At 54.0% G+C, this 15,953-nt stretch overlaps 1 protein-coding gene across 1 annotated transcript in view; it reads right to left on the reverse strand.

The window, feature by feature from the left end:
- Nucleotides 1-15,953, reverse strand: part of atg2a (autophagy related 2A) — a 118,965-nt gene that overhangs the window by 64,874 nt on the left and 38,138 nt on the right. The window contains exons 12-20 of the mRNA XM_078532993.1: nucleotides 12,445-12,604; nucleotides 10,476-10,574; nucleotides 8,450-8,620; nucleotides 6,765-7,035; nucleotides 5,351-5,444; nucleotides 4,158-4,320; nucleotides 2,575-2,717; nucleotides 1,056-1,210; nucleotides 1-155 (exon numbers count right to left, since the gene is read on the reverse strand). Of these exons, the coding sequence (XP_078389119.1) occupies nucleotides 1-155; nucleotides 1,056-1,210; nucleotides 2,575-2,717; nucleotides 4,158-4,320; nucleotides 5,351-5,444; nucleotides 6,765-7,035; nucleotides 8,450-8,620; nucleotides 10,476-10,574; nucleotides 12,445-12,604 (1,411 nt within the window). The remainder of the gene's footprint in view (nucleotides 156-1,055; nucleotides 1,211-2,574; nucleotides 2,718-4,157; nucleotides 4,321-5,350; nucleotides 5,445-6,764; nucleotides 7,036-8,449; nucleotides 8,621-10,475; nucleotides 10,575-12,444; nucleotides 12,605-15,953) is intronic.

Consider the following 15,953-nt stretch of genomic DNA (forward strand, 5'->3'; position numbering starts at 1 on the left):
CTTTGAGTCAGTCAGAGCTGTGACCCTCCCTTTTCCGATGTTCACGACAGCTGACAGGAAGCTCTGTGCTCTCCCCCTCCGGGCCTCCGTCTTCCTCCTCCTGCCATTCTCTTCAACCACGTGGATGTGGGTATCTTCATCTTCAGAGTCAGAGTCTGGTGGCAAAGCAGAGCTTGTAAATTCTCCACAGCGGCAGGGCACATTCCTCTGGCCTCGCACACAGCCAGGCAAGTTCAACAATTTAATCCTTAAATACATCCCAAAATATTCCCAATGCCACTGATACACAGAATCTTTCATGGGGCTGAATGGCCTCCTCCCTATATAATAGGCTCCAGGGCCTGAATGGCCTCCTCCTGTTCCTGTGTGACAGGCTTAAGGGGCTGAATGGCCTCTTCCTGTTCCTGTTTAACAGGCTTGAGGGGCCGAATGGCCTCCTCCTGTTCCTGTGTGACAGGCTCGAGGGGCTGAATGGCCTACTCCTATTCCTGTGTGACAGGCTCGAGGGGCTGAATGGCCTACTCCTGTTCCTGTGTGACAGGCTCGAGGGGCTGAATGGCCTACTCCTGTTCCTGTTTAACAGGTTTCAGGGGCTGAATGGCCTCCTCCTGTTTCTGTGTGACAGGCTCGGGGGGCTGAATGGCCTCCTCCTGTTCCTGTGTGACAGGCTCGAGGGGCTGAATGGCCTCTTCCTGCTCTATGTACCACATCTAACTAACAGCTTAGCTTGCAGCTAAATGACCCCGGATGACGAGATGTTGGAATAGGGCTTCCAAAAGTTACTAGCTTAAAAGCTGTGCCCCTCTCCCTCTTCAGCCCGATAACTCGAGCCTCTGGAACTGGGGGGGATCGATCTCGCTGCCCCTGCCCTGCGCTGCCTCCGGCAGGCAAATATCTACCTCTGTGTAAGCCTGTGCGCAAATCAGCCATCAGTTTCGGGGGGGGGGAGACTGGGTGTCATCCATGCCCCTGGGCTCCTCCGCTGACACGCACACAGGCTGTAGAGAGTGCTGGAAGCGCAGCGCAGCGCTCCGGTTAATAAGGGGGTCGCTCACCCAGTCTGAATGCCGACTTGCAGAGGCGGAAGTTGTCCTGGGCAAAGGGCACGCAGCCCAGCAGCAGAGGGTGGATAGCCGAGGTGCCCGGGCCCTGCGCCACGGCGCTCGACACGGGTGAGGCTGGCGTCCACATCAGCAGGTCGTTATTAATTCTGAAATTTGAAAGGGGGTAAAACACAAGCTCGTCACAAAGCTCCAACGCCTGCAGCTTCTCAACCTACCACCGGGGGGGCGCACACACAGCCCCCACCCCACCGCCCCAGTGATTCGCTGCTACCTCGCGATACAGATGTGCCGATCACCCCAGTGGTGCTCAGTCCCGTGGCCCTCGACACCTGGTTGAAGGGTGCCGTTATTAAAGAAAGGCCTCTGCATTTCCGTGGCACCTTACGGAGCCAGCCCCAGGAGGTCCGACAGCATTCGGAGCCGACGGGGCGGTTCTGGAGCGCAGCTGTAATGTAGGAGAGGCGGCAGCCATTTTGTGCACAGCAAGCTCCCACGAAGAGCAATGCGGTAAATTACCGGATCATCTGTTTTCCGCTGCTGTTGGTAGGGGGGGGGGGGGCGAGTATTGGCCCCAGGGCCCAGGGGAAGAACTCCCTCCCTCCCCTCCCGCTCTCCAGGATGAGGATCCCAGCCTCATCCTAAAAACGGCACCTCCGACAGTGCAGCACTGCGATGGGAGCAGCAACGCGGGTTATGGGCTCAAGCCCCTGGCGTGAGCCCGCAGCCTTCTGAGTCACTGAGCCACAGCTGGCAAAGGCCACCTCGCCCCTGCTGGCAGCTTATTCCGGCGTGCCCTTCACTGCTGTGACAACATTGAAGGGTTTCTCCAACTGTCCTGGCATAATCTCGCAAGACGCAAAACATCCATCTTCCGAGCAAGATTCTGCGTCCACGCACTGAGACCTTTCCCTGGCCTTGGGTAAGTCCAATTGCGTGCAGGGGAAGCACCCAGGTCCATCACTATGGAATCACGCATCCCATGAGAGGAGGCCAATCGGCCCATCAAGCTGCTGCCGGCTCTTTGAGCGAGCTATCCAATGAGCGGCACACCCCCTGCCCTTTTACCGTCTCCCCGCAAATTTTTATTTTGTCAAGTATTTATCCAATTTCCCCCCCCTTTTGAAAGTCCCGATTGAATCTGCTTCCGCCGCCCTTTCAGGCAGCGCCTTCCAGATCACAACCACTCGCTGCAGAATAAAATTCTCATCTTCCCCCGCCCCCACCCTCTGGTTCTTTAGCCGATTCTCTTCGATCTGTGTCCCCCTCTGGTTACCGACCCCTCCCTGCCGCTGGGAAACAGTTTCTCCCGATTTACTCTCTCAAAACTCCGCATGATGTCGAACGCCTCGATTAAATCTCCCCCTTAGCCTTCTCTGCTCTTGAGGAGGGCAATCCCGGCTTCTGCGGTCTCTCCGTGCGACTGAGCCATTCACCCCGGCTGAGGTGAATGAAGGCTCTCGGGGGCTACAACGCCAGCTGAAGGGGTGGGACGGAGCCTCCCTGGCCCTACCTGTTGTAGATGCTCTCGTAGAATTCCTTGCTGGGCAGCAGCAGGTGCAGCGCTGGGAGGGTCAGCTCCAGGACATACTGGGACATGCCCAGCGCCTGGGACTGGAACTGCGCCATCTCTTCCGGATCGCCTGGGATCACCATCTGTCAATCACAATCAAGGTTAAAGGTTGTTGTACAGTGACCAGAGGACGGGGGAAGGCGGGGGGGTGGGGGGGGGGGTTGATTGTGCGGGGGAAGGAGCGGGGTTGTGGCTGTGGGAGTGGAGGAAAATTTCAAGTGAGGTGGAAAAAGGCCGCTTTGCAGTTTATGGGAAGTCAAATACGCAGCAAAGTTCACTGGGTAGATTATGGGATGTCGGAATTCAATGTGATGACAGCTGGTTAGATTATGGGGTGACAAATATCAACATCCTGGAGGGTTACCATTGACCAGAAGCTGAGCTGGGCCAGCCATATAAATACTGTGCCTAAAAGAGCAGGTCAGAGGCTGGGAATCCTGCAGAGAGTAACTCACCTCCTGACTCCCCAAAGCCTGTCCACCATCTACAAGGCACAAGTCAGGAGTGTGATGGAATACTCCCCACTTGCCTGGATGAGTGCAGCTCCCACAACACTCAAGAAGCTCGACACCATCCAGGACAAAGCAGCCCCGCTTGATTGGCACCACATCCACAAACATTCACTCCCTCCACCACCGACGCACAGTAGCAGCAGTGTGTGTACCATCTACAAGATGCACTGCAGCAACTCACCTAGGCTCCTTACAGCACCTTCCAAAGTAGGCCATTTGGCCCATTGAGTCTGCTCCACCATTTAATGAGATCATGGCTGATCCGACAATCTTCAACTCCACTTTCCTGCCTTTTCCCCATAACCCTTGATTCCCTGACTGATTAAAAATCTGTCCATCTCAGCCTTGAATATAGTTAATGACCCAGCATCTACAGCCCTCTGCGGTAAAGAATTCCACAGATTCACTACCCTCTGAGAGAAGAAATTCCTCCTCATCTCTGTCTTAAGTGGGTGACCCCCTTACTCTGAGATTATGCCCTCTGGTCCTAGACTCTCCCACAAGGGGAAACAGCTTCTCAGCATCTACCCTGTCAAACACCCTAAGAATCTTATATGTTTCAATCAAGCTTACATCGGGGGCAGGAGTGGGAACAAGACAAATTAAACGTAAACTATCGTTACGAGCATGTAGGAAAGAACAAGGCATTGACTCAACATGACTAAAAGGACGGAAAAGGAAGATAACAGCTTATCTGGACGCAGGGACAGTGGCATGGTGGCGATGTCACTGGACTAGTAATCCAGAGGCCCAAGCTAATGCTCTGGGGACACGGGTTCAAATCCCACCACGGCAGATGGTGGAGTTTAAATTCAATGAATAAATCTGGATTATGAAGCTCGTCTTTGTAATGGTGACCATGACAACTACCATCCATGGGTGTAAAAACCGATCTGGTTCACTAATGTCCTTCAGGGAGGGAAATCGGCCGTCCTTACCGGGGTCTGGCCTACATGTGGGTGTTGGGTGCGTGCAGCATATTAGGCAAGTCAAAGAGATTCAGCTCCTCACCTCCTCTGTCTCGTACATGGTGCGCTTGGATGAGAAAGGGGACGGCTCGGGCTGCTTTAGCTCACAAGGGCTCTCGACTGTCGAGAGGTCCATGTCCTCTGTCTTCTCCATGATCAGGTCCCACTCGGAGGCGCCATAGACCGGGTTCACTGTCAGCACGATCCTGTCGAGTTGCAATCACATCACAGCGCTCAGGGAACACATCACACCCCCCTCCAAATGGGTTTCCAATCCAATGCCGCAACCCCTCTACCCCAACACATTTTGTCCGGGCACGGACTGATGGAAGGGCTAAAACAATCAGTGGGCAAAACTCAGCGTTGCCTTTTACCTGAGGGGCAGGGCTTCAGCTCTCACTGACAGTCAGCAATTCCACCAGGCGAGCCATCGGAGAACATCATGTCCTCTGTCAAACGCATACACACACTTCCCAGCAGGGGTCTCTCCTCTGGTAATCTAGAGCGGGAAGCCTGACATTTTACCCCCTATCCCCCTCCCAGGGTCCTGACAGCAACTCAGGTAACCCCCTCCTGCGACAGAAACAACGTGACATGGAATGAATCTCACTGTTGCGACCTATTGGTCTGCATGGCTCAGGGGGTAACATCTCCAACAAATGAGCGACTGCGAGAACATACCAGCGGGGATATTAATCACCACCCTGCAAACAGATTGGATCGGCCACTCCCAGGCAGCACGGGGTTAGATACAGAGTAAAGCTCCCTCTACACTGTCCCCATCAAACACTCCCAGGACAGGTACAGCACGGGGTTAGATACAGAGTAAAGCTCCCTCTACACTGTCCCCATCAAAAACTCCCAGGACAGGTACAGCATGGGGTTAGATACAGAGTAAAGCTCCTTCTACACCGTCCCCATCAAACACTCCCAGGACAGGTACAGCACGGGGTTAGATACAGAGTAAAGCTCCCTCTACACTGTCCCCATCAAACAATCCCAGGGCAGGTACAGCACGGGGTTAGATACAGATTAAAGCTCCCTCTACACTGTCCCCATCAAACACTCCCAGGGCAGGTACAGCACGGGGTTACATACAGAGTAAAGCTCCTTCTACACCGTCCCCATCAAACACTCCCAAGCAGGAATATCTTGGATTGGAATATACCTGTGCAGTTACAGCAGTGATTTCTGCTGTCAAAGTGGTGAATTCCAGGCACTTGGCCTATCACTTACTTTGGATTTATGTACTTTCTCCCTGCAGCTTTGTCAGGTGCTTTAACCACTCGGATGCAAGATACACCGGGGCTGACTCCATCTTCATACACACCTGTTGGAACAAAGTTTCAGAATGTGCTGCTTTCCAATAATGTCGCCCACTAGGTCCTGCCAGTGTTTCTCCAGCTCAACAACACATCCAGGTTCCTAACTCGCCTGTGCCTAATTCATCCCCGTCCTTCCTTTTCCAGCCACGGGTCAGGGCTGACGGCCACCCCAGCTCACCCCAGCGGCTGGCCATCAACAGCGAGCCCCCAGACCCTCTCGGGTGCGGCAGCTATTCAACCTCACGGAGCGTCGCCGCCGGGCTTGACATTATCCTCGCCTGCACGCAGGTCGGGACTGGGAGCAGGGATCCCTGCTTGGCTTTTCCCCTTCCTCCATCCTAGGGGCAGCTGGGTCTACACCAGCGGCAGCTCAGATGGGTTTCAAAGAGTTGCATTCATATAGCACCGTTCACATCCTCAGGATGGGCCAGAGTGTTTCACGGCCGGTTAAGCACTTTTGTTAGACGCGGAGACAATCTTTTGTTTAAAAAATAAATAAAATGCGGCAGCCAATTAGCGCAGGGCAAGGTCCCACACACTGCAATGAAATTCAGGATCAGTTTTTTTATATAAAAAGTGATCTTGATCAAGGGCTAAGTATTGGCCCCAGGACACCGAGCAGAACCCTTCTTCCAAACGGTGCCGCGGGATCTTTCAGGTCCACCTGAGAAGACGGGCAAGGCCCTCAGACGAACACCTCACCAGAAAGGCAGCACCTCCGACAGTGCAGCACTCCCTCAGTGCTGGGCTGGGAAGGCTGACCTTGAACCCATGAGCTCCTGACTCTGAGGAGGGACTGAGCCAGGCCGTCACTTGTGGGTCACTGCACGGTCTGCACTCCGAACACGGGGCTCTGTGTTTTGCTCTTTTAAGTCACAATTGCAGTAGCCGCCCTTGCAAAGCCGATAGAGTGAGAGATTAAAATCCTCCAGCCCCACAAAGCTCTGAGGTCTCAGTGCTCCCCCAATTCTGGAGCCTGGAGCATCCCTGGTTTCAACGGTTAGCAGCCCTGGCTTCAGCTGCCTGGCCCCTGAGCTCTGGAATTCCCTCTCTACCTTTCAACCCTCCCTTAAGACGCTCCTTAACCAAGTTTTTGGTCACCTGCATTACTATCTCCGTCCGTGACTCAATGTCAAATGTTATCTCATACAGCTCTCGTAAAGAGCCTTGGGGCATTTTTACTTTCTTAAAGGCGCTATACAAATGCAAGCTGCGGAACTGGGGCTGAGCCTAGGCCATGCAGCAGCTAAACTGTCCTTTCTTAAAAGCTGCGCCAGGCCGGTGCCTGTATTGGAAAGAGAGAGATAGCAAGCAGGACGACTCACCGTGCAGATCACTGAAGCTGGCTTCATATTTGACGGCCTCGGTTCTGGCACTGGCTCCAAGTTCGGTTCTGCAGGTCAGGTCTGTGCACTCCAGCCTCAGGGACTCCTTGCGCACGGCCTTCTGGAACCAGGGCGTGCGCTCGGGCTCGGGACGCAGGTCGGGCACTGGGAACTGCAGCCGGAGGTGGGCCCTGGGGGCGGTGAGACGCACGGTTGTCGGCTGCCCCAGTACAGGGGGAGGCTCCGCGTGGAGCCCGGAGGCCCCGGAGATCTGAAAGTCAAGGGTCAGGTTGGCAAGTCAGCACTGAGGGGCACACACAGACACACACACACACACACACACACACACACACAGAGACACACACACACAAACACAGACACGCACACACACAGAGACAGACACACACACACAAACACAGACACACACAGACTCAAATAGACACACACACAAACATAAAGACACACACACACAAACATAAAGACACACACACACACAGACACACACACAGACACACACACAAACATAAAGACACACACACCCACGCAAGCCTAAAGACACACACACACCCCCCCCACACAAACATAAAGACAGACACACACAAACACAAAGACATACACACCAACGCAAAGACACACGCACACGCCACACAAAAACACACATACCCACACAAACACAAAGACAAAGACACACCCCCACAAAAGCAAATACCCCCAGAAAAATAACAAAGACAAACCCCCACAAACACAAAGACACACGTTAACAAAAACACAAAGCCACACACACACCCCCATACCCTCACCTTTTTAATTAGTGAAACCGTTCAGCTCCCTTGGAAACTCCCCAGGCACAGAGTTGACAACTCTGGTCACACTTGTTCCTGGAGATTTCATCACAGTGTTTGATGGGGACAGTGTAGAGGGAGCTTTACTCTGTATCTAACCACGTGCTGTACCTGTCCTGGGAGTGTTTGATGGGGACAGTGTAGAGGGAGCTTTACTCTGTACCTAACCCCGTGCTGTACCTGTCCTTGGAGTATTTCATGGGGACAGTGTAGAGGGAGCTTTACTCTGTATCTAACCCCGTGCTGTACCTGTCCTGGGAGTGTTGATGGGGACAGTGTAGAGGGAGCTTTACCCTGTATCTAACCCCGTGCTGTACCTGTCCTGGGAGTGTTTGATGGGGACAGTGTAGAAGGAGCTTTACTCTGTATCTAACCCCGTGCTGTACCTGTCCTGGGAGTGTTTGATGGGGACAGTGTAGAGGGAGCTTTACCCTGTATCTAACCCCGTGCTGTATCTGTCCTGGGAGTGTTTGAAGTGAGCTGAGCGCCAGCAATGATATTTCGAGAGACACAATAAGACGAGCAGACCATGTGCTGAACACCACAGAATCACGAAGTGCGTTTCACCAAGTGACCTCAGGGTAAAGCCTGGACCAGTGTCCATTGAATCTCTCCTGCCTTTCACCCTATCACAGGCCTCCCTTCTGGCACTTTTCCCACCCAACCCTCGGTCAAAAAACGTATTACGTTCCCAGTTTTTCCCAGCTCTGCGGGGAGGCCCTTGAGCTTGAAACGTTAAACCCTGGTTCCCTCTCCGCAGACGCTGCCCGACCTGCTGAGCGTTTCTCTGCTTCATGTCAGATTTCCCGGGTGTCCGCAGCATTTGGGGCTTTTTGCTCTCACCAGCGTCTGCTCCGACGGCCACCTCTGCGCCGCCAGCCATTCCTGGCCTCCCGCCGGCCAGGGCTGGAACAGGTAGTCCAGTCGGTCCAGGAAGCCGACGTCGATTTCCACGTGGGCCTCCTGCAGCTCGATCAGCAGCTCAGCGCTGCGCTTCACCTTACGGCGGCTACCCTGAGGGGAAGCCAGACACCGTCAGTTACACGGCGCAGACGCCAGGCCCACCCGCCCACTCCCAGCCCCTTCCCACAATCCCCACGCTCTCCAGAAAGGCCTCCCGCCCTCTTAGCTTCAGTCCCCTTCCCCACGATCCCGACCGCCCTTTGTCGAAACGAAGTCGCCCAGCTCCCGGTATCCCTCTTGGCCTTTTTTTTTTACAGAACACATGTTTGATTCGGTGTCGGCCGTGGCTCAGTGTGTAGCAGCGCTGCTTCCAACTCAGAAGGTCATGGGTTCATGACCCACTCCAGAGACATGAGCCCATAATCCAGACTAACTCTCACATTGCCATTACTGAGGGAGTGCTTCACAGTCGGAGGGTCAGTACTGAGGGGGTGCTGCACTGTCGGAGGGTCAGTACTGAGGGAGCGCTGCACAGTCAGAGGTCAGTGCTGAGGGAGTGCTGCACTGTCAGAGGGTCAGTGCTGAGGAAGTGCTGCACTGTCAGAGGTCAGTGCTGAGGGAGTGCTGCACTGTCAGAGAGCCGTTACTGAGGAAGCGCTGCACTGTCAGAGGATCAGTACTGAGGGAGTGCTGCACTGTTGGAGAGTCAGTGCTGAGGGCGTGCTGCACTGTTGGAGAGTCAGTGCTGAGGGAGTGCTGCACTGTCAGAGGATCAGTACTGAGGGAGTGCTGCACTGTCGGAGGGTCAGTACTGAGGGAGTGCTGCACTGTCGGAGGGTCAGTGCTGAGGGAGTGCTGCACTGTCGGAGAGTCAGTCCTGAGGGAGCGATGCATTGCCAGAGGATCAGTACTGAGGGAGTGCTGCACTATTGGAGGGTCAGTGCTGAGCGAATGCTGGACTGTTGGAGGGTCAGTAAAGAGGGAGCGCTGCACTGTCGAAGGGTCAGTATGGAGTGGGGGGGGGCGCTGCACGGTCAGGGGGCCAGTACTGACGGAATGCTGCACTGTCGGAAGGTCAGTGCTAAGAGAGCACTGCATTGTTGGAGGGTCAGAACTGAGGGAATGATGCACTGTTGGAGGGTCAGTACTGAGGGAGTGCTGCACTGTCAGAGGGTCGGTACAGAGGGAGTGCTGCACTGTCAGAGAGTCAGTACTGAGGGAGTGCTGCACTGTCGGAGGGTCAGTACTGAGGGAGTGCTGCACTGTCGGAGGGTCAGTACTGAGGGAGTGCTGCACTGTCGGAGGGTCAGTACTGAGGGAGTGCTGCACTGTCGGAGGGTCAGTACTGAGGGAGTGCTGCACTGTCGGAGGGTCAGTACTGAGGGAGGGCTGCACTGTCGGAGGGTCAGTACTGAGGGAGTGCTGCACTGTCGGAGGGTCAGTACTGAGGGAATGATGCACTGTTGGAGGGTCAGTACTGAGGGAGTGCTGCACTGTCAGAGGGTCAGTACTGAGGGAGCGCTGCACTGTCAGAGGGTCAGTACTGAGGGAGCACTGCACCTTCGGAGGTCAGCACTCAGGGAGTGCTGCACTGCCAGAGGTGCCATCTTTTATCTGAGACTTTAAACTGCCCTCTCAGGTGAACATGAAAGATCCCAGGAAGAAAAGCCGGGAGAGACGGGGGGGAAGTTCTCCCCGGTGTCCTGGGGCCAATATTTATCCCTGAACCAACATCACTGAACACATTATCAATTGCTGTTTGTGGGGTCTTGCTGTGTGCCAATAAGCAACAGCTATTCCTACATTCGGACAGTGACCACACTTCAAAAAGCAATTTGTTGTTGGTATAGCAGGTTTGGATGTCTGAGATCGAAAAAAAGGCGCTACATAAATCGAAGTCTTTCTTATTTTTGATTGACAGATTCATCATGGAACACACAGCCGGATTGCTTTGTTTTGACTTTACCTTGCCTGTGGTCCTCTGGGTCAGTCTGTAGTGAACCTGAGCACAGGGCCCCGCACCGGGTCCAGAAGCCAAGGGGGAGGCCTCCCTGAACATCAGCAGCTGGACAAGAAGAAAAAGAAGAGAGGCAGAAAGTCAGGACAGGAGGTCTAAACAGACAGGCTGCCAGACCGACGTGAGTGCAGGCCAGAGATCAGGAGCTGGTCTGCTGGTCGCCATTCGGTTGGATGTCAGCAATGTGGGAGGGATCAGGCCCCAACTGCGATGCTTCCACTGTCAACCAGTCTATCAACACACCCTGCGTGAATAATGGACTTCGGAGGTTGGCCGGTGCAAATTAGGAGCCTTCGGGACAAGGTCGGGTTGGGGTGTGGGGGGAGCTGGAAGAGGCAGGGGGTCAATGTCGTGGGGAGGGAGGCTTCTTTTACCAGGCCACATCGACAGGAGGAGTTAGCAGCAGTGGAGGGGTGCAGGACAAACTGAGGGCAACTCTCAGCAGGGATGAAGCACGTGCTGAAGAATATATCCATTTGCTTTTGTAGATTGTGAATATGGAACAAAGACAAAACAGCTAATCTAGAAATTCTGACTGAACAACACGAGTAGATAGCACCAGAAATGGATGGTAACGTCAGATAACTGAAACAGGATAGAGATAAGGCGACGGATAAGGAGTGTGTGTTGTGCAAGCTGCTCGATGAGTTAAGACGCCCAACAAAGTTAAGCTATTTTTTTAATCATTCACGGGATGTGGGTGTCGCTGGCTAGGTCAGCATTTATTGTCCATCCCTAATTGCCCCTTGAGGAGGGGGGTGAGCTGCCTTCTCGAACCGCTGCAGTCCCTGTGGTGTAGGTACACCCACGGTGCTGTTAGGGAGGGAGTTCCAGGATTTTGACCCAGCGACAGTGAAGGAACGGCCAATATATTTCCAAATCAGGATGGCGAGTGGGTTAGAGGGGAACTTCCAGGTGTGGTATTCCCATGTGTCTTCTGCCCCTGTCCTTCTAGGTGGTAGTGGTCGTGGGTTTGGAAGGTGCTGTCGAAGGAGACTTGGTGAGCTCCTGAATGACCCAATGGTGAGTTGGTGAATTCCTCAATGGCCCAACGCTCCGAGCTAAAACCATGACGACGGATGTGAGTTGTGACATCTGACCATATACGGGGCAACGAAATGATTACCCAATGAGTACCAGCCCCAGCCAAGTGTCCCCAAGCACAAGGCTGTGGTCAGTTGCTCATCTTTGAATTTTCAGAGTCTGAAGGCATCCTGTTAACAATTAATATTTTTGTCAGACAGAGCTCGCATGGACTTTGATAAGTAAAGTAAACCCATTTTACTCATAAAGTCAACCCAAAACGAAAGGTCGACCGTTAGATGTGATTCTGTGATTGGACAGCACTTGCTGAACAATCATAAGTGCGCTAATGGATGTGCTGGCAACCAATTTAAAATAATCAGTCAAGCTCGTAATGTGACTCATTTACACTTGCTAGAAGCGACATACATTCACACACAGGGACTTGTTATCTGAAAACAAAAGGAATGTGTTCAAGCCTTGCGCCTTTTTTGAATCCCCCAGGAGCTTGAGGAGCCTACTGTTCCCCATTGCTTTCTCCATGGCAACGCCTCAGCCAATCAGAGACGGCTTTGCCAACCAATCCGCTCCCCTTTTCTCCTGTAGTGTAAATTGTTGTGATCGTTTGAAATTTGACATTCTTGTATCTGTCCTGATGAGGGGAACATGAAAAGCTTCAGCGACATGTCTCTCTCTTTTCAGCAACGTTCAGGTTCTTGGCTACCAAGCAAATGTCAATAAAGCGACACGTCAAATCGACGTTAGTTAGAAGCCGCAAGGCAACATACTGTATGCTGAGGGGCTTGTGTTTCAGAGCTGATCTGACTGAATGAAACGTGCTAACTGGTGATGGAGAAGCACCGATGTCAGACGGCGTGGGGGGGTTGCCACTCACCTCCGTGTATTCGGCCACCCGCTGCTTGGTCCCAGGTCCCGCCGGGGTCCACAAACACTCCAGGATTTCCAGTGTGCCGAAGCAGACGTCCGCACTCAGCAGCTGCGTTCCTCCGCCCACCTTCTGCTCACACGTCAGCTGCACCGCGCCGCCAATGAGCCTGGGGAGGGGGTCCGACAGACGCAACACGAAAATTGATAGCATTAGCCATTAAGGTCACCACCACCCTCTGAATGCCACAACAACAACAACAAAAACTTTGCACCTCTCCTGAACCTTTAAGGTGGCAAAGAAGGCCCAAGGTGCTTCACAGGAGCACCATCAGACAAATGTCCGCCAGCGACCCACATAAGGGGATATCAGGTCAGGTGACCAAAAGCTTTCTCCAAGAGGCCGGCTTTAAGGAGCGTCAAATGAAAATCGGAGAGTGGGCTTGGACTCAATGGGCTGAATGGCCTCCTCCTAGGCTGTAAATGACTTGAAAAGAGGAAGGGGGTGGGGGGAAAGAGACAGAGAGAGCGCAGGGGCGCGCAAGAGGGCACGCATGGGAGAGAGCGCGAGCGAGAATGAGAGCGAGAGACGGAGAGGGAGAGGGAGAGCAAGGACGAGAGCAAGGACAAGAGCGAGGGAGAGCGAGGGAGAGCGAGGGAGAGCGAGGGAGAGCGAGGGAGAGCGAGGGAGAGGGAGGGAGAGGGAGGGAGAGGGAGGGAGAGCGAGGGAGAGCGAGGGAGAGCGAGGGAGAGCGCGAGGGAGAGAGAGGGAGAGAGAGGGAGAGCGAGAGAAAGCGAGAGAAAGCGAGAGAAAGCAAGAGAGAGCGAGAGAGAGCAAGAGAGAGCAAGAGAGAAAACAAGAATGAGAGAGATAGAAAACGAGAGCGAGAGAGAGTGTATGGGGAGGGAATTCCAGAGCTCAGAGCCCAGGCAGCTGATGGCATGACCATCAATGGTGGAGCGGTTAAAATCGGGGGATGTGCAAGAAGCCATAATTGGAGAAGTGCAGAAATCCTGGAGGGTTGGCAGGCTGGAGGAGGTTACAGCGATGGAGGGGCGGAGTTGGTGGGGGGCGGAGGAGATCCCTCCAAGACTTGGAGGGATTTGAAAACAAGGATGAGAATTTTTAAATGGAGGGGTTGTCAGACTGGAAGTCAGTGTAGAACAGTGAGCACAGGGCGAGATGGGTACACGCGGCGAGCCTTCTTCCCTCTTCCCTTACACCCCACAAGACGGAGAAGCGGCAGCAGATAGGTCTCCAGCGCCTCCCACTCTGAAAGCGTTCCAGTTCCCCGAGGCCAACAAGGGTTCAGTTCTCCGCAGGCCCGGGTGGCGGGGCGGCAAGCATGGGGGTAGGTCTCTGAGAGACGCACCCATCCCTGTCCTAAATCCCCCCCCACCCCGCATCTCCGCCCCGGACAGCCTGCCGATCGTCAGGAATTCACCATGTGATGGGTAGCGAATGAGGTTGACCATCTCCCTCCACCTGTCCCAGCGCGTTATTGTTCCATCAATCAGGCGAGCTGCTTTCTTTGCTGAAGTTGACGCGCGAGAGTTGCTTTTGTCTGCTAATTCTCCCTTCAATTCTATCCTGAAGGCAGTGACTTTTTAACCAGGATAGATTCACAGACGCTCCCCAACCCATCTCACCCAGGTACCACTCTCTACACATGACTGATGGGGGAAGGAGCTTCACCTCAAACAACCAGGTTTCAAATCCAGTCATGCCCCTTCAGCGACAGTAACCCGCCATCTTTACCCAGTCTGCCCAGGCCCCAGGTCCACCATCCTTTACCCAGTCTGCCCAGGCCCCAGGCCCGCCATCCTTTACCCAGTCTGCCCAGGCCCCAGGCCCACCATCTTTACCCAGTCTGCCCAGGCCCCAGGCCCGCCATCCTTTACCCAGTCTGCCCAGGCCCCAGGCCCACCATCCTTTACCCAGTCTGCCCAGGCCACAGGCCCACCATCCTATACCCAGTCTGCCCAGGCCCCAGGCCCGCCATCCTTTACCCAGTCTGCCCAGGCCCCAGGCCGAAGTGGCTGCACCTTGACCCACCCCTTGAAGTGGCCCTCATGAGCCAATCGTAGAGGCAGGCCCAACAGCACCATCTCAGGGGAACTAGGCATGGGCAATAAAACGCCAGCCTTGCCAGTGATGCCTACATCGTGAGAATAAATGAAAAGGAGGAGCAGAGGGCCCTTGGTATACAGATACACAGGCCACTAGAATCATAGAAAAGAAATCAAGCAGGGTTCTTGGTGTTGGGAACCCAAGGTATGGACTGCAACAGGCAAAGAAGTAATGTTGAGCCAGGAGAGACCATTGCTTAGGCCATTACTTATACTGCGGGTGGTTTTGGTCTTCTTATTCCAGGAAGGATATAACAGCAATGAAAAAGATACAACAAAGATTCACAGGGTGTTACCAAGCATGACGGGGTTACTGATGGAGCAATTTAAGAAATGAAGGCTTTTTCCTCACTGGAGCGGAGGTTAACGGGCGATGCGAGAGCTGAGGTGAGCTGGGATATTAAAGGGTGTGAGGGGGAGAGTGCGATTAGACGGGGTGGGATATTAAAGGGTGCGGGGAGTGAGGGGGAGAGCTGGATTAGACTGGGTGGGATATTAAAGGGTGCGGGGAGTGAGGGGGAGAGTGCAATTAGACTGGGTGGGATATTAAAGGGTGCGGGGAGTGAGGGAAAGAGTGAGATTAGACTGGGTGGGATATTAAAGGGTGCGGGGAGTGACGGAGATAGTGGGATTAGACTGGGTGGGATATTAAAGGATGTGGGGAGTGAGGGGGAGAGTGGGATTAGACTGGGCGGGATATTAAAGGGAGCGGGGAGTGAGGGGGAGAGTGGGATTGGACTGGGTGGGATATTAAAGGGTGTGGGGAGTGAGGGGGAGAGTGGGATTAGACTGGGTGGGATATTAAAGGGAGTGGGGAGTGAGGGGGAGAGTGGGATTAGACTGGGTGGGATGTTAAAGGGTACGGGGAGTGAGGGGGAGAGTGCGATTAGACGGGGTGGGATAATAAAAGGTGCGGGGAGAGTGGGATTAGACTGAGTGGGATGTTAAAGAGTGCAGGTGAGAGTGGGATTAGACTGGGTGGGATGTTTAAGGGTGCGGGGAGTGAGGGAGAGAGTGGGATTAGACTGGGCGGGATATTAAAGGGAGCGGAGAGTGAGGGGAGAGTGGGATTAGACTGTGTGGGATATTAAAGGGTGTGGGGAGAGAGGGGGAGAGCGGGATTAGACTGTGTGGGATATTAAAGGGTGCGGGGAGTGAGGGGTGAGTGAGATTAGACTGGGTGGGATGTTAAAGGTTGCGGGGAGTGAGGGAATTGGATTAGACTGGGTGGGATATTAATGGGTGCGGGGAGTGAGGGGGGGAGAGAGATTAGACTGGGTGGGATGTTAAAGCCTGCGGGGAGTGAGGGGGAGAGTGGGATAAGACTGGGTGGGATATTAAAGGGCGCGGGGAGTGAGAGGGAGAGTGGGATAAGACTGGGTGGGATAT

Source organism: Cetorhinus maximus, chromosome 31 (genome assembly GCF_964194155.1).
Source record: "Cetorhinus maximus chromosome 31, sCetMax3.hap1.1, whole genome shotgun sequence".
Lineage (NCBI taxonomy): Eukaryota > Metazoa > Chordata > Chondrichthyes > Lamniformes > Cetorhinidae > Cetorhinus > Cetorhinus maximus.